The 24,646-nt window shown below is 36.3% G+C and overlaps 1 protein-coding gene across 1 annotated transcript in view; it reads right to left on the minus strand.

Moving 5' to 3' along the window:
• Positions 1 to 24,646, minus strand: part of MCPH1 (microcephalin 1) — a 271,418-nt gene that overhangs the window by 18,086 nt on the left and 228,686 nt on the right. The window contains exon 13 of the mRNA XM_077152989.1: positions 5,949 to 6,186. Within this exon, the coding sequence (XP_077009104.1) occupies positions 5,949 to 6,186 (238 nt within the window). The remainder of the gene's footprint in view (positions 1 to 5,948; positions 6,187 to 24,646) is intronic.

The raw sequence follows: 24,646 nt of genomic DNA on the forward strand, positions 1-24,646 counted from the left end.
CACACGGTTGTATATTCATCATCATGATCATTTCTTAGAATATCTGCATCAATTCAGAAAAAGAAATAAAAAGAAAACAGAAAAAAATTCATACATAAAATACCCCTTACGCCTCCCTTTCATTGATCACTAGCATTTCAATCTACTAAATTTATTTTAACATTTGTTCCCCCTATTATTTATTTATTTTTAATCCATATGTTTTACTCATCTGTCCATACGGTAGATAAAAGAAGCATCAGACACAAGGTTTTCACAATCACACAGTCACATTGCGAAAGCTATATCATTATACAGTCATCTTCAAGAAACATGGCTACTAAACACAGCACTACATTTTCAGGCAGTTCCAACTGCCTCCTCTGTTATGCCTTAACTAGATAGGTGATTTCTATTTAACGCCTAAGAATAACCTCCAGGATAACCTCTCAACTCTGTTTGAAATCTCCCAGCCATTGACACTTTATTTTGTCTCATTTCTCTCTTCCCTCTTTTGGTCGAGAAGGCTTTATCAGTCCTATAAGCTGGATCCCAACTCATCTCCAGGAGTTCTGTCCCACATGCCAGAGAGATTTACACCCCTGGGAGTCGTGTCCCATATAGAGAGGGGGAGGGCAGTGAGTTTGCTTGCTGTGTCAGCTGAGAGAGAGGTCACATCTGAGCAAAAAAAGAGGTTCTCTTGGGGGTGACTCTTAGGCCTAATTTTCAGTAGGCTTAGCCTATCCTTTGCAGTGTTAAGTTTCATATGAATAAACCCCAAGACTGGGGGCTCAGCCTATTGCTTTGGTTATCCGCACTGCTTGTGAGAATATCAAGAATTCTCCACTTGGGGAAGTTGAATGTTCCCCCTTTCTCACCATTCCCCCAAGGGGACTTTGCAAATACTTTTTTATTCACTGTTCAAATCCTTCTGGGATTTATCAAGGCATCACTCTGGACAAACCTACAAAATCTCACGCCCTATTCAAAGGTTTCATGTACTTACGGTGTTCAATTAAGCTGTCCACAGAAGTTATATTAGGAAATGCACTAGTCAAAATATAAATTTTGTACCAAACAAACATTTTTTGCTTTAGTCTCATGCATAAGTTAAAGTTTTAAAATATTAATTATCATCTATTTTCATCACCCTGCATTATTGACATTCCTTTGTTCTTCCTCATACAAAACATTTTTAAATTTGTACATTTAGTCACTATCATTATATACTCTAGGCATTCCTAGATTATACCATCTCAGTCTTTATTGTTTATCTTTCCTTCTGATTTCATTTGTGCCCCCAGGTCTCCTCCATCATTTTCACATTCAGCTTTATTCAGTATTCTAATATTATTAAAATTAGGCAGTCTTTTGAAAGAGAGGAGCAGGCTCTGGGGCAGAATATAAAGGAAAACTGTGCTGGGAGTTGAAAGACATGGTTCCCAGTTCTCTTCTCTGCCACTGTCTCCATCCTCAGCAAATTGCCTAACCTCTCTGTGACTGCTGCTTCATCTATACGATGGAAAATGGGGACTGAGATGATGTGAAAGAAACCTCACATATCTATCTAATTACAAAATCCTAAGGTCTGAGGCCCCATGAGTAGCCTTGGTTTAACAAAATGCTCCATTTAAGAACATTTTGTTTTTCTGGGCATTAGTCTTTGGTTAGCCATTAGGGGAAACAGTGATCTATGATAGTATGTGAAATGTCTTTATGCTATCAGTGATCTGTTTCCTGAAAATATCTAAATCTAGTATTCAAATCATATGCCTTTAAAAAAAAAGTCATAAGGAAATCAGGGAGGCTAAACTTTTTTTTCAACATTGTTGAGAACATTACATTATGTTCCCACAATAGAATAAAATGTATATCTTATCATTTGAATGTAGCTCAGACAATAAAGGAGCGCTGAGACTGGAAATATGTCTTATGAGAAAGATAAAACCAACCTTAAGTGATAACACCAAAAGGAATAAAAGAGTGAACAGAAATGATTACAAAAAAGAGTAGACCCATGCATTCATCATGGGCTCAGAGCTCCAATTTGCATGTTCTCATTTTCTGACTACAGTCCAGTTACCTCAGATTCTGGAATCTTGGTTTCTTGATATGTAAAAGGGAAATTATATTTCATGGGAGTGCTGGGGGAGATAAAATTATAGAAAAATATTTTCACATATAATATGCATTAATAATGTCAGGTGAAGGTAATATTTTATGTCCTAGTGCTGGGAATTTGATTTTTGTTTTCCTGTTTATTTTCATACATATTCAATCACCAACAAGTGTTTTCTGTCCCAAAAATCCCCATTTTCCCTTCTGGTTGAATGATTCATCAGATTCTTGGCCTAAGCATAGTACTGTTTCAGGGAAAATAGGCTCTAGGGAACAAATAGGGAACATAATCATGACCATTCCAATAACCTTCATTATAAGGCAACTAGGCATATATGAAATTCTCCTTGGAGCAAATGAGTAAGACATGGCTTATATTTCATATGCTGAGCCATATTTGGTGATTTCATAAATTCACTCCCTACTCTATGCCAGTAATATGAGGCAGCCAGGAAGGCAAGCTGGTTGAATGCTAAATGGTCACCGCAGGGCTGTGTCTTTACTAAAAGAGCCAGAGGTTAGAAGAAATTCTTATAAATAGAATAATCATTAGAAACTTTTAAAATGTTTCTATACAAGGGATCGCTTTTTTTGAGGAATAGACAGCAAAGGGATAAAAAGCTTATTTAATGTATTATAGTGCTAGAATATCAGAAGTAGTGGGGAAGGAGACGTTTTCAGTTGTTCATTCTTTCCTGGGAAACAAAACAACACTAAAACAAAACAACAACATCAAAACTTCTCAGAGGGTTCTTAAAAAATCTCCTTCTTATCCATCCCCTGTGACTTTATTATGTCTGCCAAAGTAAAAGACTGTAAATTTCAAATTTGTAAATGGATCTGACAAACTCAACTATTTCTAAGATCCTGGGGTACCATACACCACACAGCAGCTGATATTCTATTTAGAACAAATTTAATTTGTAAATTTTGAGTACCGTTTTTCATAATTTTTCTTGAGGTACCACATCTCACACAGCAGCTGATATACCATTTAGAGCAAATTTGACTTGTAAATTTTGAGTACTCAAATTTTACAATCAAATAAGAAGGAGATTTTTCAAAATTTATCACAAAATAACTTTTCCTTTTAAATTGGTGCTTGAAAATTTGATATTTTCTTAATTTTAATTACATAACATTTAGAGAATAAGATATTTGCTAGAGAAATGTTTTATAATGGAAGTTAATGAGAAGAGCGTAGGCCTTCAAAAGATAAAATTTTGCTTTGTCAACGTGACAGGAGTGTCTATTCTGTATTTTAAAGGACATTGTCATTCACAGTAATATTTTACCTTGCCTTCTACAGATAAAGGTTTCACTCTTTTGAGTTAACTCATTTGATTATCATATGAGGTAAGCATGGTGGAGATTATTATTCTATTTTATAGATGGCAATAGATGAGGTGCAGAGAGAATTGGTGATTTGTCTCTGGTCTGAAAGTAAGTTAGTAGAGAGCCTGTTAGAGGCATGAAGTGCAATGTTCTGGACACTATGTTTTGCAGGTCTATTCACATAGAATAAACATAAAAATAAAATTATCTTTATTTTTTGCAGGTAGCTAGAGCTATTGTGATTTAATTTCAAAAGAGAAGAATGTGAATTAATAAATATTTGAAAAATAAACTGCCTAACATCTAACGGATTCTGTTGGTGAGAACCTGTGCAGACAGGGATGATTTTCAGTGAATCATTAGTACTCATCTTATATGGTGAGAATTTCACCAAGTTGAGAGCCAAGTATTTCAGAACACACAATACCTGGATGTTGCCAAGGGCACAGAGGGTACAACAAATGATAAATAAGAAACAGGACATGCCTTACGGTAGAGGAAAGAAACAGAAATGTGGGTCCTCAAGTCCAACGTGTAATATGAAGAATTCTGTAAGGCTTTGTGAAAATTAAACCTTGGGTTTAAGCAGGTAGACATGGACCTCATAATCATCCAGCAGCAATAAGACTGAGAGGCAAAACAACTAGAGGAACTAAGTAGGCAGCTGAATTGTGTATGGCCTATATACAAAATGCAAGAGCAACAGGAAAGGACCATTATAATTATCCAACCTGGAAATAATAAGAGTGCAAACCAAGACTTTGGCCGTCAACATAGTACAACATTTCCAAACTTTCAAAAGATTAATTGTTGATATGGACTGTTGCTATCAACCATGTGCAAAGTTCCGTTAGCTGACTGAGACATTTTATTAAAACACTGTTCTATTCTGTAGTCTGTCTCACTTTGATACACATACTTTTCTAAAAGGCAAAACAAGGCTTCTGTTTCAGAGCATAGAGTGTTTTGAAGGTTATATTCTTGGCATTTAGAAGAGAGTAAACAGCCTCTTGGCTCTTAAGACTATAGCTAAGGGTGGGCCACAGTGGCTCAGCAGGTAAGAATGCTTGCCTGCCATGCCCGAGGACCCGGGTTCAATTCCTGGTGCCTGCCTATGTAAAAAAAAAAAAAAGACTAGCTAAAATCAATTTTTAAAAATTAGTTTCCAGGTGAATGATAAATTACTCCATATCAGTAAAAAATTTATTTTTTTGCCATACCTTAAAAATATATCAGAGTGTGACCACTGATTATTTAAAATGTATTCATAAAATGTATATAGATATACACGAATGTAATGTGGACAAATAGGGTAGGCTAATTAACTATTAAAGGATGATTGTCTAACAAGAGGTGAGAGAACCCAGAAGTTTGGAATTTAGAGACAAAGGGAAGTATATAGAAGGGAGACTGAAAAAGAAACATAGGAGGAGTGGGAAACAAAATGAAAGAGAAGAGATAGAAGAAACTTCTCAAGAAGCCAGGTAAGGATCTTGGCCAAAGATGCATAAACTAGAGTAATTCAAAGCCAAGAGGAAGAAGGAGCACAGTTTATTTCTAAAGCTGAATCCTGAGTTCATTCTGAAAATGTGTGACTCTAACACAAGACTGGTAATAATCTAGCACAAATGCTGCCACATCTCCTTCTGTTCCCTTCCATGTACCAACTGATTGATTATAGCAGTTTTTTGCTGACTTTTGCTCTGGCTTCACAACCTTCCTTAACCCATTATTCCTACAAATCTCACAGAGCTGGCATAATACAAGAAGCCTACTTGTCATCACAACATGACACTATAACCTCCTAGAAATCAGAGGTTATATCATGCTACCTTTGACTATCCAGAATCTAATGAAGAGTTTGGAAGAAATGTATGTTGAGTAAATGTGAAAGCTGTAAATTATATTCACTTATGCTTATTTTTTTAAATAAAGGTTATAGCTACTTTTACACTAAATGCTACTACTTTGAACATGTCATATTAATATGAACAATCAAGTTATTATGAGAGGTGGTCCAGGAGAATGGTGTGAGAGACTACACTGCTCAGTTCCTAACGTCAGGTTGCTGGCTGGGATACTTGAGGCAGAACAAGAAAGGCAGGCAGGAAGATACACTTGAAAAGTTATAAGTGGATTGGAATGTGCCCATAGCTTTAAGGTTTTGGTTGGACAGATTGGATTTTATACACTGGCTGGTAAAGCAAAATGTTTTGGTAAAGTCTAGTAAGGTTTCCATTTTCCTTGTGAACCGTACTTCAGTTGACAGCAAAAAAGCAGAAATGTTTAGGTTGGCATGCAATAATTATGCAACTCTGTTAAAGCAGATGCCTGGACATTGAGAAATCAATTAAAAGGTCCCCAGGCTTACATGGAATCCTAGTGTAGGCATGATGGCTCCCTCTCATGAAACCTGTATGTATCATTAAAAGCACAAAATAGTGCTCTGAAAGTGAAAACCCCAATAGTAACTGAGATCAGAAAATTTCTTCCCCAGTCCCAGTCATGTTTCCTACCTAAGATCCATTTTTCTGACAAATACTTGATCGTTGCTTTCCTCTTTCCTCGGTAGGGACCAATGAAGATGCTGGCTTGACGAGGAACTTGGGTGATTTGTCCTCCACAGAGCTGGACTAGTTCTCGTAGCTTGGCACTAGGGGGCTTGCTGGCTGGACTGATGAACATTACTGGCTGGCCGGCAAAGAGGTTTCCCCGGTATTGCCCCGCCGATAAATGACACTCCAGCCGGCAGACCTAATGGGCAAAGTCAGAAGGAGGAATTACAAAGTCACTGAACCGTTCCATTCTTTATTTAGAGTAAGCCAACTGGAAGTTCATCTTCCTTTTTTTGGGATATGAATATGATGAATGTAAGTTTTTACATTCTCAGACAAATTTTGAATTCTGAGGACTCAAAGAAGAAAATGACACGACAACTGATTGGCACTTGGCATTTTCTGAAGCAGCCTACAAATAAAACTCCAAGAAAACACATTTATAGGTAAAAAGTGCTTAGGAAGTTCAATTATTACAAATTCTAAAACAAAATATTGAAAAGTAATGAAATGTTTAATACAATGAGGAGAACTCTATCTACAGTCTATAATTAATCTTAATTAATTTGGATGGCTTGTGTAAAAGAAAGCAGGGTCCTAATAGAATGCAAATGATGACTGCACTTTTATAGCATCCTTTAATCAAAGGGTTCTTGGCAGCAAATAACTTTTAAACAATTTGAAGCAATGTTAAAAATCCAGCATAATAAATCCAAATTAAATGGGTACAGAAAGAATCAGGTAATACTAACGCAGAATTCCTATACCTCTTCTTAAAAAAAAAGAAAAGGCAAGAAGAGATAGGTGTCAGAGGTTAGTTCAGTGAATTATTATGAAAATAATTATGAAGAGTATTGTAGACAGTAGGAAGCATTTCAGGTACAGGGATTGAAATTGCCCTACTGAAGTTATGGTCTTCTGATCCATCCAAGGGACAGTGGGAGAGCCCAGCTGTTGTAAATACACATGTTACTAACTAAAGATTAATAAAGGCTTCTTTTAAAATGCAAATACCCTCTGGGAGACCTGGGGATTATGTGTCATCCACATTTTACTTTGAATATTTTAACCCCCCTATTCTCCTCACAACATCAGAGCTCAATGGCTCAGAGAAATTTAGGGTTTTGATGGAAGGTATCTGGGGAAGGGAATCAGGGGGTCTTTCTCAGAAGAGTGTGACTTGAGTGGAAGTGGCTCAATAGAGAAATCCCAGTCAATTAGAGGGCAACAGACACGAGGCCTGCGTGCCTGGAGAGTGGGCGTTCTGGAGGTGGAAAGCAGCAAAGAGTAAATTCCTCAGTCTATGTCTGTTACAAAATATGAGAAAAGAATGACTTTTTCTTCTATTAGGTTCTTACCCTCATTTAAATAAAAGAAGATCTTACTCTGAAAAAATAGCTCCTACATTAATGGAATTCAGTTAATACACTTGGATGGAATCTTATTTTCTCATTCCCAGCTGTTGGGGATTAAGTCAGGTCCCTCACAAAAGGCATATTCAGATGCGAAGCCCTGGTCCTGTGGGTGTGAACTCATTTGTAAAGAGGACCTCAGAAGCTGTTAGTTAAAGGGTGCCCAAACTGAGTGAGGGTACGCCTCAACCCAGTATGACTGAAGTTCTTATAAGCAAAGCAAACTGGACACAGAAGCCACCGAGAGGAGCCAGAAACTGGACGTCAACAGGAAGAGACAGGAAAAAGAAGACTCTGCCATGTGTATTACGGTGTGATGAAATAGTCAAGGAACCCCAAAGACTGCTGGCCAGCCAGAAGATACTGACCACGGAGGAAGTAAGCCCTCTAGGCTTTGAAACAGTGAGCCAAGAAATTCCTCTTTAGCCACAATCCACTGTGTGGTATTTGTTGTAGCAGCTAGGGAAGCTAAAACACCTGCTTTAAACTTTATAATGTGATACTTAGCGTTTAACAGTTTTTACCAGAGTCTGGCATAAGTGGCAACAGGATTCTCATTACGCAAATGATGATTGTACCTGTATGGTAACTTTGTTAATATTTTTAGTAATACTTCCAACATCCCTGTGAGAAAGGGAGTAGAAGAAATGGTGCATTTAAGTTTAGAGATGAAGGTATTGAGGCTAAAGTATACCAAGAGATTTGCTTTGGCTAAATGATGAGCCAGCTGCAAGAAAACAAGCTTAAACCCTAATTTCCATTAAATAAACAATAATTTTTCCTCACATAAAAAGTACCAAAAAGGAATGTTTTAACACTGGACTCTTTTCAACTTTGCTGGACATTGTCATGTCTGTATATGATACCTGGAATTACTGAAGACATCTTGAAACCACGAGGGGAGTCACTGTAAACATGGTGAAAATGACCAAGTGGAAAAAAAGAAAACAGTTGGGTCCTTAATAACATTCCTAAGTCATTGGTTTGACCAAACTGGATCAATTGTCTCTTTCTGGTACTTTTTATGTGAGGAAAAATTTTTATTTAAGTTACTTTGTGTTGGGTTTATATTTCCAGATGCCTAAAGTACCCAAATGACACAGTTCTCATGCCTCCAGACACTTTCTAGAGGTAACCACTGTTAAGAGTTTGCTGAATATTCTTCTCAATTTTGCACTATGCCCATACAAACACATGCATACATTTATAATTTTTTCTTAATAACAAAAATGGCATCAAGTGTTTACCTTGCTTTATGGATGAATAGTAAATCAAACCTATGTTTCTAATCCAGAAGAAAAGAAAGTAAACCTTTCAAGTGTTCAGAATGTGATTTGGTAGTTAATTTCTTTGCTTCCTTTCTCCCTCTTTTTCTCCTACATTTATTGAACACATACTTTCTGCCAGGCACATACAAGGTATTGGGGAAGCAACTATGATTAAGACATAGTTCCTAGCCTTGGGCTACAACATGTAATATAAAAGTTGACAAATTAAATTGTTTCATTTTATTTATTCAGCTGGAAATCAAAGAAGGCAAATTATTAGAAAGATATGATTCCTCAATCAAAATAATTAACATCGCATGTACATTGACTTTCCAAACTTAAGTACAATAATTTCTGGTCATGTTTATTCAAGTTTTAGATTACTTAAAGTTAAAAATTAATTCAGGAATGAATCCTACTAGGATATTACCAGATATACACAAGGATATATGTGTGTGAGGAGTTCACTGGCATAGAAACTATGATGGTTGGCAAGTTTTATTTATATTATAAATAAATAAATAAATTATAAATATAAATTTATATTATAAAATACAATAGGCAACATGATTCTGCTTGTTACTGAGCTTTAGTTAAATCATCCTAGTAAGTAGAAGGTCTAAAGAATGTCACATTTCCTCAGTACTCCCTGAGGATAGTATCATCCATCACAGTATCCCTAGCACTTTCACATTCTAGGTATACAGTGATTGATGAAATTATTCTAAAAAGACAAGTATAATACAGTCATATCCTTTGAAATTGCACTATGATTTTGAAGGCAGGTTATAAAATGACCTTACTACTGCAGGACCCATTACCTTAACAAATCTGACCCTAGCAATTCAACTTTCTTCTGCAGCAAAGCACCAGTTTCCCCCTTAGACTTTCTTTTAGAAATAAATTAAGAATTATAAAACTGAAAACAGTATGACAGGTTAACAGAGTAGCTGAGAATGTTGAATGTGCCACATAGTATACTCTTACTGTTCCATTATCAGACTTCAGAACACAGAACCTATTTTTTACTTCAAGATCAAGAAGAAAAGCTTCAGATGAACAATTTTAAAGAAAATTTGCTGTTGATTCAATTCAAGGCAATCTTCTCTAAACTTTAATTTCATCTCAAAGCATTCAACACACACATTACAAATACTGCCAACATGCAGAAAAAGAAGTTTAGGCAGATATAGTGGCATGACAGGACGGTATGGGATGGGGGCAGATATAAATAGGGAGTGTATTGTTGGGATGATGGTGACATATTATTTCTATGGTTTTCTCAATGAGGACCTCAGAGCTAACTAGAGGCATCTCTATTTACCCAGCAGTTTCTAATTAGAAGTGGTTAAAGACATTTTTTTACATAAAAAAGTAAAACCATAACTCTCATAGATAAAAAATGAACACGATATATATTCATTTTATTAATGAAGGAATTAGGTAGATGTTATAATGATTCATAGGGAATTCCCAAAACTACATTTATACAGTGGGAATATTAAAATGAACTTGCAAATTGGCAATAACAAAAAAAAAATTAGCTTTTCCATGGGCAGGAAGGAGAATGGAATAGACCTTTCACCAGATAGAATTCATTTTCATGTACATCAGTTCTTTATAGCCCCCAGGGTTGTAAAATAGCACAAAGGCAATGAAAGTTAGAATCGCATAACCTGGAAGGATGTGTTTAGTCTAAAAAAAGTATAGTTTTCCACTGAAGCACAATTTGTCCCTACAGTACCCAGCTGTCTCTTTAAATTATATCATGGAAAAAAATGTCAGACCAATAGAGTAAATATTGGGTGGAAATCAATACAGATTGCTCTTCTCTCTGTTAATAGCAACATAAAATTATATAGAAAGAGACAAAGAGGCAGCTGGTAGAAGACGGAATTTTTTGTCCTTAGCTTTTCATTTGAATCCTCTGTAGTAGAGAACTAGGTAAGAGGAAAAGGACTTAAACTGTTACTGAAGGATCTTTCGCTTTACAGAAAGATCTTTTGCTTTACAAAATTTGACTTTATTTGCATTTGTGTCTTCATCAAAAAGCTATATTTATTTAAGTAGGTTTTAGTTCAGAGCCTTTAAGTGTAATTTCATAGATGTCAGTCAAGGCAAATTCTATTGTTTACAAAGCTGAACAGAGTAGAAGTCTCCCAATACTTCTAGCTTCAAGGAATCTCAGCTATTCATCCTTGATCAAGAGGTAACCCCCCACAAAGGGGTTGGTAATTGTTTCCTCTAACCTGCCGGTGTTAGATTTGTGTTAGTCATCAATTAGTGAATTTGTAGAGCTTATCTTTAAAATCACTCTTTGACTCTCTGACAGTTTTCATAGATTCTCTATGGACCATATACCAAAGAGGAGATACAAATTTTTCATTATGCAATTCTCACAGCAAACTATTTTGCATATAAAGAATGAAGGTCAGTGTAATTGATTTTTTTTTTCTCCCTGAGATCATAACCCAGTTAGTGTCAGGTTTTGAATCTAACTAGATCAGCCAGACCCCAAAGTCCTTTCCCTTTTTATAACTTCACATGATCTCTGCACCTAACCAGTAACAACAGAAAGATAATACCTAACCACAAAGTCCCCACAAGGATATGATGAGAATGAAATAATGCTATACCTTTTCAATTTGAAGATGCACATTTTCTACATTTTAACAGCTCTAATATAAAGATATGTCTTATGCTGTCTGAGGGGTCATAATTTATCGTTTTGGGGGGAGGAGGGTGATGCATGGGCCAAGAATCAAACTCTGGTCACCTGTATGGCAGGCGAGAATTCTACCACTGAACTAACTGTGCACCCCAAGGGGTCATAGTTTTAATTGGAAGAACTGTTTCTCTAAGTGATCCAGAAAATACTGGTATGTCTTACAGTCAATGCATCTTAGATCAATGCATCTTAAATGCATTTTACAGATGAGGAAACTGAGGCCCAGGGAGACATTTATGTGAGATCACAAAGTTTCTGGCAAGGCTTCCTATGCTTCCTAGGATCCAAAATCCTCTTACCATTCCCATTCCCATTTAGTGCAAGGTGGAGCCACAGAACTAATCTCTTCTTCCTTACCTGTCCTCGCAGGAGGAATTCCTGTTCATTCTTTCATTCGTTAGTTAATTCATTTGTTCATTCATTTAGGTCTCAGTTATGCTTTGAAGATACAAAGAAGAAAGGATACAGTCTTTGTTCCTTCATGGCCTTCTGGCAATCATAGTACAATAAGACAATTCATTTAATGAGATAGGAAAATAAGAGCCCAAGGCTACTTGGAGGAATTAGGGAAAACTTCACAGTGGTGGCATTTGAATTGGAGTTGAAGAACGAGTAGAAAGATATTTGCTTAATGAAAAGCAAATGGGAGGGTACTTCAGGTAAAAGTGTATGAAAGTCATGGCATGCTTAAACAAACAGTTCAGGATCACTGGGGTGTAACATATGAAGAATGAAGGGATTGGCAGCTGATACAATAACAAAAGTTAACTTATAAAGCATTTAAATATGTATTAAGTTGATGAGGCTGAATAAACAGGCACCAGGTTAGTCATGATTATGTACTATGATGATAAGTGTAGTCAATAGGGAGCCATAAAAAAACTTAAACAGGAGATTAGGTCATGCAATCTGTATATTAGGGAAGGTAACTCCAGAGACAATATGGAAGACAGAATGGAAAAGATTGAAACCAGAAACAGGAAGACCCAAAGGAAAGAACTGTGATAATTTCAATAAGAAATGATATAGGGCAGGGCATGAGAAGTAGGCAGATGGGGGATGGGCATGTAAGATACTTTCTATTATAATGAGGGCATGTTAGCACTGAAGATATTAAAAGAACATGCATAACATTTGTGGGAAAACTCAGCTGTTGAGGTTATAATATTCCCAATAAATAATATTCCTCTCTTCCTCTGGTTCAAAACCAACTGAGAGATATAGGTGTCAAATAGAGATCAAAATCACTTTTATTATTCAGAAAGCTGACTGGGGATTTAGGCCTTAGATCTACGGCCATATGGATTTGCCAATACTTCTCTTATAATTTAGAAAGATCTATCTACAAAGTCAGAGTTGGAACTGGAAAGACAGGCATGCCTACATGGCAGGGGGAAGCTGAGAGTTCCTGAGATTGATTGTTTTCTTCAGGAATGCAAGCAGGTGCAAAGCTGGGATTAGAAGGGGCTAGTCATGAATGTCCAATTTCTTCTTGCAAACTTTTTAATTTGATGTCAGTCCTCTTCTCTTGAAAACTTGTGAGTGAGGTGATGAGGCAAGAGACAATGGAAATATGAAGCTAGAAAGGAGGTTTCCCTTTAACAGCAACATGAGAATGCAAATATTTGAATTACAGTGCATCTGAAATAGCTTTTCATTGTAAATCATCTTGAGGTAATCAAACAGGTGAAAGCCCAGCTCTTGAATAACCATTTCAGAAAATACATCCGAATGCTAATCACTTCAAAAGGGAAAAAGTTAGACCCACAGGCAACTGTCCAGAAACACAAAACATATTTGAATTTCACTTTCTAAAAGAACTCTTAGTTTAGATTTACACTTGATATGTTGAATGGATTGAGTGTACAGAAGTTAAAATTAACTGGCTGCCATCAGAACTGGGGTGGGGGGGAATGTCTACAGTCCTAGAGAGTTTTATTTCTTAAATAAACAGAACAAGAACATACCTTTATTTAGACATTCACTTAATCCCATAAAAAGATTAAAGACAAGGTTCATATAAGGAATAGCTGAAAACTCCTAGAATTCTGCATAAAAATCTCTCAATTTTCAGTTAAATGCTGTCCTTGCTCCTCTTTACAGTTTTAAAACCATTCCTTCAGCCCCCTCCTTAAACCCCACTCCCAGCTTTGAATCTCATGTTATCATATAATATCACCTATTTCACTTCATTGCTACTGCTAAACAGCACTCCCAAGACATCCCTTTCATTTCCTAATAAATTTATTTCCTTGCTTTCTATCATTCTCTACATTACACCTCCTGACCAAATTCTTAGAAATTTCAAAATCCACATAGATGATCCCTCTAATGGTCTATCCTCACTTCCTTGAACTCTCTTTTCCAGTGATCTGGTCCTCCACCTAACTCAGTCATATATTCCCAAGCAACTGTAATTTCCTACAACTTATTCTCAAATCAAAATCTCCTGTTTTCCTAGCCTATTCCTTCTAGGACCCCACTGGGAACTGTACTCAATTGATACTACCCCTTCTCACTAACATTCACACCAAGAGGACTTGATGTCCTCTTTCCCTTTCTTAATCAGTTTAAAAGTCTATGGTCAATCACTAAAATTATCCCCTTGTGACTCCTTAATCTTTCTCTTTCCATTAGACTCATTTGGTAAAATCACAACCTGCTTAAATTCAACTGTCAACATACTCTACACTTGCAACACTGCAGGGGAAGAGAGATGGAAGAAGACTACTCCTGAGATTGGTTTCACTTTAGGTTCATGACCATAATCCTCAAGTGGGCTATAAACATTGTGAACCATTCCTACTTTTTCTAGTCCATTCATTCTTCCACTCTCTCAGATGATTACTTCACACCTGTTTTGGTCTCCAACATTTCATCCCTCTTTCACTTAGCTGATGACACTGCTTCCTTCCATACTGAAAAGAGTGCAGTAGTAATATGAGAAATATCACAGATTCCTATCTATAGATATATATATATAGATATATGAACTATCTATATCCAAAACCAGTCCCTCCACTGTGCACTACTAGATTCCATTACCTCTTGCCTCAGCATGCAGAAATGATGTTATTTCTTTCTTCTTAGAATATCCTTCCCAGTTTTCTACTTTTTTTTTTTGCCAGATATTGCCTCATTTCCTTACTCTCCTTTGCAGTAAAACTGCTTTAGTTGTCTATCTTCACTGTCTTCAATTCCTCTTCTCCCTTAAATCCACTACAATCAGACTTTTGCTCCCACCATACCCATGAAATTGCTCAAGGTCACTAGTAACCTCACATTGCTGGAGCCACTGAGCTGTTCTCAGAGCTCATCTCATATGAACTAGCAGCAAAGCTGGACACATTTGATTCTTGAACTATCTTCCTTATTCAGATTCTAGGGCTTCACATGCCAATAATTTTAATTTTTCTTCTTCTTAACTATTACTTTGTCTTTGTTTTTTTAACCAATTAGTGCTAGAATGCCACAGGACTCAGTCCTTGGTTCTCTTTTCTTTCTACTCTTACCCTTTGGTGATCTCTTTCAGGCTCAGGGCATTAAATAGCTTCAGTATGCTGATAACTTCAAAATTTTATCCCAGCTCAGACTTCTTTCTAGAATCTCATGTCCAACTGCTTTCCTGATGTGTCAACTTGGATATCTTATATACCTCTCAAACCCAATCCTGAGTTTTGCTCCCTTTTTCCTCAACCTGTTCCACCTTCAGCCTTCTCCATCTCAATTATTGACAGTTTCATTCTTCCAGGTGCTCAGGTCAAAAAACTGCAGTCATCCTTGACTCCTTATTGTCTATTTTATCTTATCTATCTTCTTATCCTATTGATCAGGATATTTGGACTGGTTGGCCTTACCTTCAAAAAATATACAGAATAGGAGTACTTTTTACTACTACACACTCTAATGCAAACTAGCCAAACATTCTTTCTTATCTGGATTAATACTTCTGAACTAGTCCCCCTACTTCTAAATTTGTCTCCATTACTGACTCTTCTCAACAGAGTGAGCACTTAAAAACATAAGTAAGATTTTATCATTCCTTTGTTCAAAGCTTGGCTCCTTGTTTCATTCAGAGTTAAAGCCAAAACACTTGTAATGGACTACTAGGCTATCACCTCTCTGACCTCTATTACTACCTTCCTCCTTGCTGATTCCATTCCCACCCTTGGTCTCTTTGCTTTTCCTTGAATACATAAGGCATACCTCTGTCTAAGAGGCTTTGCACTAGCTATTCTCTCTGCCATATGGCTATTCTCTCCCTCCTTCAAGTTTACTCAGATGCCACCAAGTCAATGAGGCCTGCTCTAACAACCCTCCTTAACATTTCAACGCTTTTCTGACACCAGTAATCCCAATCATCCTTAACCCTTCTTTTGCCATAAATTTTGTCATTTTCTAATAAAATGTATAATTTACTTATCTATTTTATCTTTTGTTTATTTTACATCTGTCCTGCTAGAATTCAAGAATGGAGATCTTTGTTTTGTTCAATGATATATCTTTAGCACCTAGAACAATGTATGGCACATAGGAAGTACTCAATCATATTTGCTGAATTAATCAGGTATCTATTGAGTAATTATGTAGTATTCTGCTTGGGAAACATAAGAAAATATAGAGCCTGATTTCAAGAAAACATCTAGTCTAGATAGGGAAGCAAAACTTACTCCCATGGGGAAAAGTATGTTAGTAGTGATAAGTCAAAAAGGATTTTTTTTTAAAAAGGAAGATATTAGGGTGGGCAGGAGCACTAGGAGAAAGTTCCACAGAGAGTAGGAAATGGAAATATGTAGAGAGGAGACAGAACAATCAGGGCTGGGAAGCTGCAAGCAAAGGTAAAAGAGGTGACAAGGTCTGGGGACAGTGAGAAGACTGCTTAAGGAGAAGATCAGGTAAAAGAGGGCCAGAGACCAGCGACCAGGGTAAGTCAGCCAGAGGACATGCATGTGCTCAATAGGCAAATCCTAGGGCACATTCTCAGACACAGGAGTGATCTAATGAAGGTGAGTTTCTAGGAACAGTAGAATGGAAATTGCAGAGGATAATTGAAAAAGATACATTCTGCTGTTGGAAGAGCAAAAGGTGGATAAGGATCTAAATTAGAGGAGTCCCAGAGGGAATGGAGAAGGAGATAGTGAATCTTAGATCTTAAAAGACAAAACAAAACTAATATTAGACAGCATGTAGAAGATGAGGAAAAGGGAAGCTTCAGAATAATTCTCTAGCTAAGAAGACTGGAAGAATAGTGATCCTGTGGAGAGCTCTGGGCTGACTGGGAAGGAAAGCTGGTTTGGCAGAAGGGAGAATACATCCTCAGTTGCAGATGTGAATGTGGAGTAGCAGCAGGTAATGAAAGGGAGGTTCTCTGTGTAGTTTAAAGTATAGTTCTGAAGGACAGTTCACAGCTAGAGAGTTGCATCCAGGAGTTCTGAACAGAGGTGACAACTAAAGCCATGAGAGCATGAATTCACTTTCTCCTTAATTTGCAGTACGAAAGTTTCAAATATAAATTTTGCTATTTGAAATTATTAGTGAAACTATAGTTTTGAAAGAATTATAAAGGGTTGCTTTTTTTGGTAAGAAAAACCAATGTCTCATGTTCTTACTTTCAGGGAAATGGGCTAAAAGAGAAATAAAATAATTTTAGAAGTGTATAAAGACAGTTTTGTCAGCCTCTGACCTGGAAGACCCATGGGTTAAAAGATACTAGAGTGATAACTTACAAAAATACTTCCTTCTGTTGGGAGCGGATTTAGGGATTCTGACTTTCTAAGCAGAATGATATTACAGTTTTTCATCCTGAGAAAACAGGAAAACCTTAAATAAGGGAGCTGAAAAGAAAGATGCTATTCTTTTTCCTTTCTCTGGGCAATTTTGTTCTCTGATTGCAGAGAGGTCACAGGTTTACAGAAGATAATGGCTTTGGGCAAGAGTTGAACTAGAAAAGCTCCAAAGATCAGCTGACTCCAAACTCTGAGTGCTGCACCCAAACGCTGGAAATGTTTGAACACAGAAATAAGATTTAGGTTACGTTTTAAAAGAGTATTCTAATTTTTGTTTGTTTGTTTTTTTGCATGGGCAGGTACCGGGAATCAAACCCAGGTTTCTGGCATGGCAGGCGAGAATTCCATCACTGAGCCACTGTTGCAACACCCTAAAGGAGTATTCTAACCAGTAACCCAGAACGTTATTTAAAAAGGTTAAGAAAAACTTAAAAATCATGAATAAAGATATCCATTTGTAACTTAGAGTTTCTTTGTTTAATGTTATTGTAGCTAACATTCCCCAAACTTTTCAATTGAAGTCACCTCAGAACCTCTGATAGTTTAACTCAAATCAGCCCAAAGTAGGAATTTAAGAATACATTTTCTTCAAGGTCTAATATTTTGTCATTTTGCTCTATAATATAACCATTTATTTTACAATTAAAATGTTTTAAATATTCATGTTATTTATCAATAAGTAGGCACACCACACAAGAAAGATCTTGGTACACACAGCTCAGTTTAAGAAACACGGAGTAACACATCTTATTTCTTTTTAAAGTACTTACATTTAGAATGAAGCACTCAAACATTAAAAGCGATTATCCTACTCCAGTATTTTCATTTTACTGATAAGTAAACCAAGGTCTAGGAAACTAGGTACACAATCAGTCTGGAACAGGAATTCTGAACCAAGAGTTTTTACCTCACATTTCTATAACCCTACTGGGGCTATGCACAGTGTTGGATAGGAGGGAGGAATACAAAGTTGATAAAACATGGATCTTTCCTCTAGTCAAATCCTATCTCTGCAACTTATTGTATGAACCTGAAGTTCAGTTTGCTCATGTGCAACATGGGCTAATACAAATGCTGCTCAGAGGTAGTGAAACAACACTTGAACACACATGGCAATGTATTTAATACATTTAGGACAGGATTTGGCAGAATAGGCCTTCATCCTGCTTGATTTCTCAGGAGCTTTTTGACATTGTTGACTATCTCCTTCTTCTTATAGACCAACTCTTCCTTCCCTTGGCTTCTGTGACATAATATGCCTGTTTTTCTACTTTGGCCCATTCCTTTCTGTCTGGGCTCATCTTATCCTAGCTGGCCACTAGATCTTAAAAATTCCTCACAGTCCCCTTCTTTTCATAGCATATTTTCATTTCCTAGATAGGCTCATTCATGCCCACACTTAGATTCAATTCCTCCTATTCACAGATGACCAACAGATTTCTCTCTTTTGCACAGTTTCTTTCATTTTGACTTCCACGCCCATACAACCAGCTGCCTGCTTAACTCTCTTTTAGGCTGACATATAAGCACTTCACAGTCAACATGTCTGAAACTTAACTCATGTCCTTCATTCCTAAACTCAATCCCCATAAATAACAGCTAACAGTTATTAAAAGCCTACTATGTTTCATGCACTTCTATGCACTTCACATGGATTAGCTTATTTAATTCTCAAAATAACCTTATGAAAGAGGTATTTTTAGTATTTCCAGTTTACAGATGAAAATAAGACTCAGAGGATTAACTTGCACAGGATTACATAAGTAGGAAATGGGGAGCCGGTCATCTAATTTGGACCCAGGCAAGCTACATTCTCCATAATTATATAATAATGTTCTCAAAATCTCAGTGAATGGAACCAGCCATACAATGATGCAAACCAGAAACTCAGGAGTCATTCTTGACACCTTTCTTTCCCTCACCTTCCATACCCAATTCATGAGCAAATCTTATGGATTTTATCTCCTAAATACCATTTGAAATATGCCTATTTATCTTCAACTTCAACATCACCATCCTAGCCAAGTTCTAACAATATCCTGGACTACTGGAATAGCTTACAAAATGGATCCTGGTATCTAATCTTGTGTCCCACCTCTTACATATTTTTCTTTTTTATTAAGGTACTAAATAAATACAGCAAAGTACATAAGGTAAAGTAATCTTAAGTTTATAGCATGATGGATGTTTACGTATGCATATACCTATTACCATTTCCCACATGAAGATATCAAACATTTTCAATATTCCAGAAAGTTCTGTCATGACCCTCAACAGTGAATTCATCTCCCTTCTGAAGAGATAATCACTATTCTGACATGTATTAGATTTGTCAAATATTGAATTTCACAAAAATGAAATCATGTAGTATGTACTCTTTTCTGTCTGGCTCCTTTTGCTAAACACAACATCTGCACCCATATACATATACTCTTAAAACCCATCAACAGCTACCTTGATCAAAATAGTGAAGTAAGGCACTCCAGGACTCATGCCCCCACAGAAGCTATGAACAACAAGTAAAAATTGGCAGAAGCATTTTTCTCAAAGCTCAGGAAAGCAGTTAAAGAAGTGCAGTAACACCAGACACATCAGACAAAGACTTTAAAAAAAATGGTCCTACTTCTTTTGTTACTCAGATGTGGCCTTTCTCTCTCTAAGCCCAACTCTGCAAATGAAACCATTACCCTCCCCACTACATGGGACATAACATCCAGGGATGAAAGTCTCCCTGGTGGTGTGGGAGATGACTCCTAGGGATGAGCCTGGTCCTGTCACCGTGGGATCAACAATGCCATCCTGACCAAAAGGGGGAAAAGAAGTACAAAAAATAAGTTATCAGCAGCTGAGAGAGTTCAAAGAGAGTCGAGAGACTATGCTGGAGGTCACTCTTACGAACTCTTTGGTTAGACAATGCTACCTATCATAACTTGCCAAACTACAACCAAAACCATTCCTGCCAATCCTAAAGATAATAGGGCATCATATAAAATTCTACAAAGATTCCATGTACTAGGGTAACTCTCTAAAACCTACAACCTCTAGATGGGTCCCTGGACCAGATAAGTCCTGAAATGCAGAGGGACTAGCCCTTTCAGAACATCAACTAGTTCCATCCCCCTACCCCATATTACAGAAAGCTCCTTCCAACATGAAAAAGTTAGAATGGGTATAGCCCAAATACCCTTGAAGAGTGGGAGAAAGATCAAAGGTGATGGTGGAGTTATATAAAGAAGGTTGGGTTTAACAAATGAGTATGAGTGCTGAATCCTTAAACTGATATTTCTTCTCATCTTCAGTACCTTAGAGTAGCTAGAAATAAAAACCTAAAATCGTGGAATTGTAACCCACACCAAACTCTGAAATCTGTTCTACAACCAACTGTTGTGATGTACTCTAAATTTATTGCTTTTATGGATATATGTTGTTTAAAGAGAAGAAGGAGTATAACAGATAAGGTAGGATTTAACAAATGAATATGACTGCTGAATCATTGTATTGATATTTCTGTTGGTCTCCAGGGTCTTGGAGCAGTTAGAAGAAAAAATGAAAAATCGTGGAACTGTGACCCATACCAAACTTTAAAATCTGTTCTATAACTATTTGTTAAAATGTACTTGGAAATTTATTGCTTTTTTGTATATATGTAATATTTCACAATTTTAAAATGTTTAAAAAATGGTCCTAAATATCATCAAAAAGCTAAAGGAAAACATGATGAAGAGTTAAAGTATATTCAAAATAAGGATAGATAAGCACAAAGAGAAGATCAATAAAGAGATAGAAACCATGAAAAGGGACCAAACAGAGTTGAAAAACATAGTAACAGAAAAAAAAAAAATGTCCTAGAGTCATTTATCAGTGGATTGGAATTGTCAGAAGAAAGAATTAGTAAACTTGAAGACAAGACAATAGAAATCATTCAGTTAGAGGAGCAGAAAGAAAAAAAGAATGAAAAAAAGTGAACCGAGCCCGAGAGACCTGTGAGAAGCCATCAAGTGTACTAATACACTTTTTGTGGGAATCCAGAATGTGAAGAAAGATGGAAAGGGGCAGAGAGAATATTTAAAGAAATAATGGCTGTAAACTTCCCCAATTTAACAAAAGACATGAACACACCCATCACCAAAAGCTCAATGAACTGCAAACAAGATGAACCCATATAGGTCCAAGTTAAGATGGCTTATAATCAAATTGTCAATTGCCAAAGATAAAGACAGAATTCTGAAAGCTGCAAGAGAGAAGCAAAACATCATGTACAAGGGATCCTCAATCAGAAATTCTTTCAAAAATGAGAGAGAGATTAGAACATGCTCAGGTTAGCAAAACCTGAGGGTGTGTGTCACCATTAGACTGTCCCTACAATAAATTCTAAAAAGAGTTCTTCAGGTTGAAAGGGAAGGATGCTAGACAATAGATCAAAACCACATGAAGAAGTTAAGATCCACAAGATACATAAAGAAATAAAGGTAATGACATGGACAATGACAAAAGTGATGACAATGGTAAATATCATTTCTATTGTATTTTTGGTTTCTAATGCCTACAGGATCTAAAATGCAAATTTATAAAAAGTAATGATAAATCAATGATTTTGCACTCATAGTTATTTATAAATATGTATTTTTTTATAAGTACCACATAAAGGTGGGGGGATAAAGGGATATAGGAACATAGTTTGTTTATGTTGTTGAGGTTAAGCTGGTATCAAATCAAATGAGATTGCATAGATATAGGATGTTAAATTTAAGTCCCAAATTAACCACAAAGAAAATATCAGAAAAATATGCAAGAAGGAAATGAGAAGCATTTCACCAAACCATTCACTACAAAAGATTAACTATATACAAACCTGGGCACTAGTGGAAGAATTGAGGAACAAAAAAAGTTGAACACTTACAAAAACCAAAGAGTAAAATGGCAGAAGAAAGTTGTGCATTATGAATAGTTAAATGCAAATGGGTTAAACTCTCTAGTCAAAAGGCAGAGATTGGCAGAATGAATAAAAAGCATCACCCAACTATATGCTGTTTACAAGAATCTCACTTCAAATTCAAAGACACAACTAGGTTAAGAATGAAAGGATGGAAAAAATATTCCATGCAAACAGTTATCAAAAGAGTGTGGGGAAGGCCATAGTGGCTCACTAGACAGAGTTCTCGCCTGCCATGTTTGAGATGCAGGTTTGATTCCTGGTGCCTGCCCATGCAAAAAAAAAAAAAACAAAAACAACTATTAAAATGGACAAAGAAGGGCACTATATATTGATAAAAGGTCAATTCATCAAAAATATGTAACGATTATAAGCATATAAAATAGCTAGAAAATGCAAAAGCAGACAGAAAAGCAGAGTGGGAGGGAATGGGGGAATGACTGCATAATGAGTATAGGGTTTCTATTTGTGGTACTGGAAAAGTTCTGGTAATGGATGGTGATGAGGGTAGCACAACATTGTGAATGTGATTTGTACCGCTGTATGGTATGTTTGGAGTGGTGGAGATGGGAAAGTTTATGTTACATAAATATCTCCACAATTAAAAAAATTAGTGACTAAAGAGACAATGGCAATTAAATCCAATTCATGATCCTGACCTGTATCTAATAATGGAGGAATAAATGCCCAAAAGGACATTATGGGACATCTGAAAAAATTGGAACATAGACTGTAAGCTTTATATCAATATTTCTTGAACTTGATAATTGTACTAAAGGTGGTCACATAAGTGAATATCCTTGTTCTTAGGGAATATACATGGAAGTTTTAGGTGTTCAAGGAACATTATGTTACTTACTCTCAAATATTTAGAAAATAAATAGGTTTATAGACAGATATAGATGACTGATAAGAGATACAGAATGATGGAAAATATGTCAAAATGTTAGAAGCAGGTGAATCTGGATATCTGGGTGGATAGGGGGACTTCCCTGTATGGGTTTTATATTATTTTTTGCAATATCTTATAAGTATGAAAATTATTCCAAAATAAAAAGTTTAAGAATAAAAACAAACAAAAACCTTTAATAGCTTCCCATCACTCTGTAAAAAGAACAAAACTTCTTAAATGGTCTACAAGACCTCCTATGATCCAATTCCACTTGTATCTGCAGCCTAATAATAGTATCCCACATTCCCTTTATTTCTTCTTTAGCCATACTCTTCCCAGAATCTTATATTATTGCTACTCTTTTTTGGCCACAGGGCCCTTTCACATGCTTCTCCTTTTGCTTAGACTATGACTCAATCTCTTCTGTAATAATTTTTGCATCCATCACCTTTCCACTCTTTCTGTCCCTAAAAGTGGAATGACATAGTGGGAAAAGTGTAGATTTTGGCTGCAGGAGGAACAGAATCCAAATTTCAGTTCTATTACTTTGTAACTGTATGACTTGGATAAATCCTTAAATCTCTTAAGTTATAGGTTGTACAAGTGTAAATAATAATATCTACCTAGTAGAAATGTTGGAAGGAATAGTGAAAATATATGTCAAAATGTCTGGCTGTTAGGGAGTTGCTAAATAAGTGCCAGCAGTGACATTATAATCTTGATTCTGACACCCCTTACTCCTTCATGCTAATCTCTATGTCTAAACTCCCCAAGAGGATGACTCTTAGGTTTCTGGCTTGTGTAACTGAGAGCTAGGGGTTCCATTCATTGAGATTAAGAAGGCAGTATAATGAAGTTGGTGACACTAACAATTAAGAAATTAAATACTAACTGTTAACATTATTATACTGAGCACTTGCATACAGCATACTTGTTAAATTATACTACATGCTTTCCATGACATACCCAATTTTAACTGGTACAAAAACCCTGTGAATAAAAACAAAAAAATCATGCTTTGAGATAGGGACTATCATTATTCATGCTTTACAGTTTATAAAACTGAGGTTCTAAGTAATTTGACAGTGGTGTTTGTCTTACCATAAAGCCTACACCCTTAGCTGCACAACATACTGCTTTAAAATACATGACTTACCAAACCCAGTAATGACCAGCAAACTGTGTATTTGAAAGTGCAATAATTTTATATTCATTGATTTCTATGACGGTAATTATCTGAGTATACCCAGGTCTACAAATTGTGTGCCTTCCATTCTGGAACCATCTTTCTCTTTCAACTTGATCCAAATTCACTAAATTTATGTAGTCAAACACCAAACTTGATTTCCTTTCTAATTTGGGAACTGATTTTATGAATATTGCATATTGAGTCCTGGCTCTTCTGTCAGCTAGTTTTGTGAACTTGTGCTACATAATCTCTTGATATCTTAGTTTCCTTAAAGGTAATATGCAGATAATTACCTCTCAGAGTTATGGATCTTGCCTTCCATCTTGGAATTCTTACCAACAAGCACATCTTTTACTGTTGAATTCATGAAAACACTTTGTAAATTATGAATCACTGCACAATGTTAGAACTATGCAAGGAACTGGACTAGGTGCTATGGATGATACAAAGA

The sequence above is a fragment of the Tamandua tetradactyla genome, chromosome 3 (assembly GCF_023851605.1).
Source record: "Tamandua tetradactyla isolate mTamTet1 chromosome 3, mTamTet1.pri, whole genome shotgun sequence".
Taxonomy (NCBI): domain Eukaryota; kingdom Metazoa; phylum Chordata; class Mammalia; order Pilosa; family Myrmecophagidae; genus Tamandua; species Tamandua tetradactyla.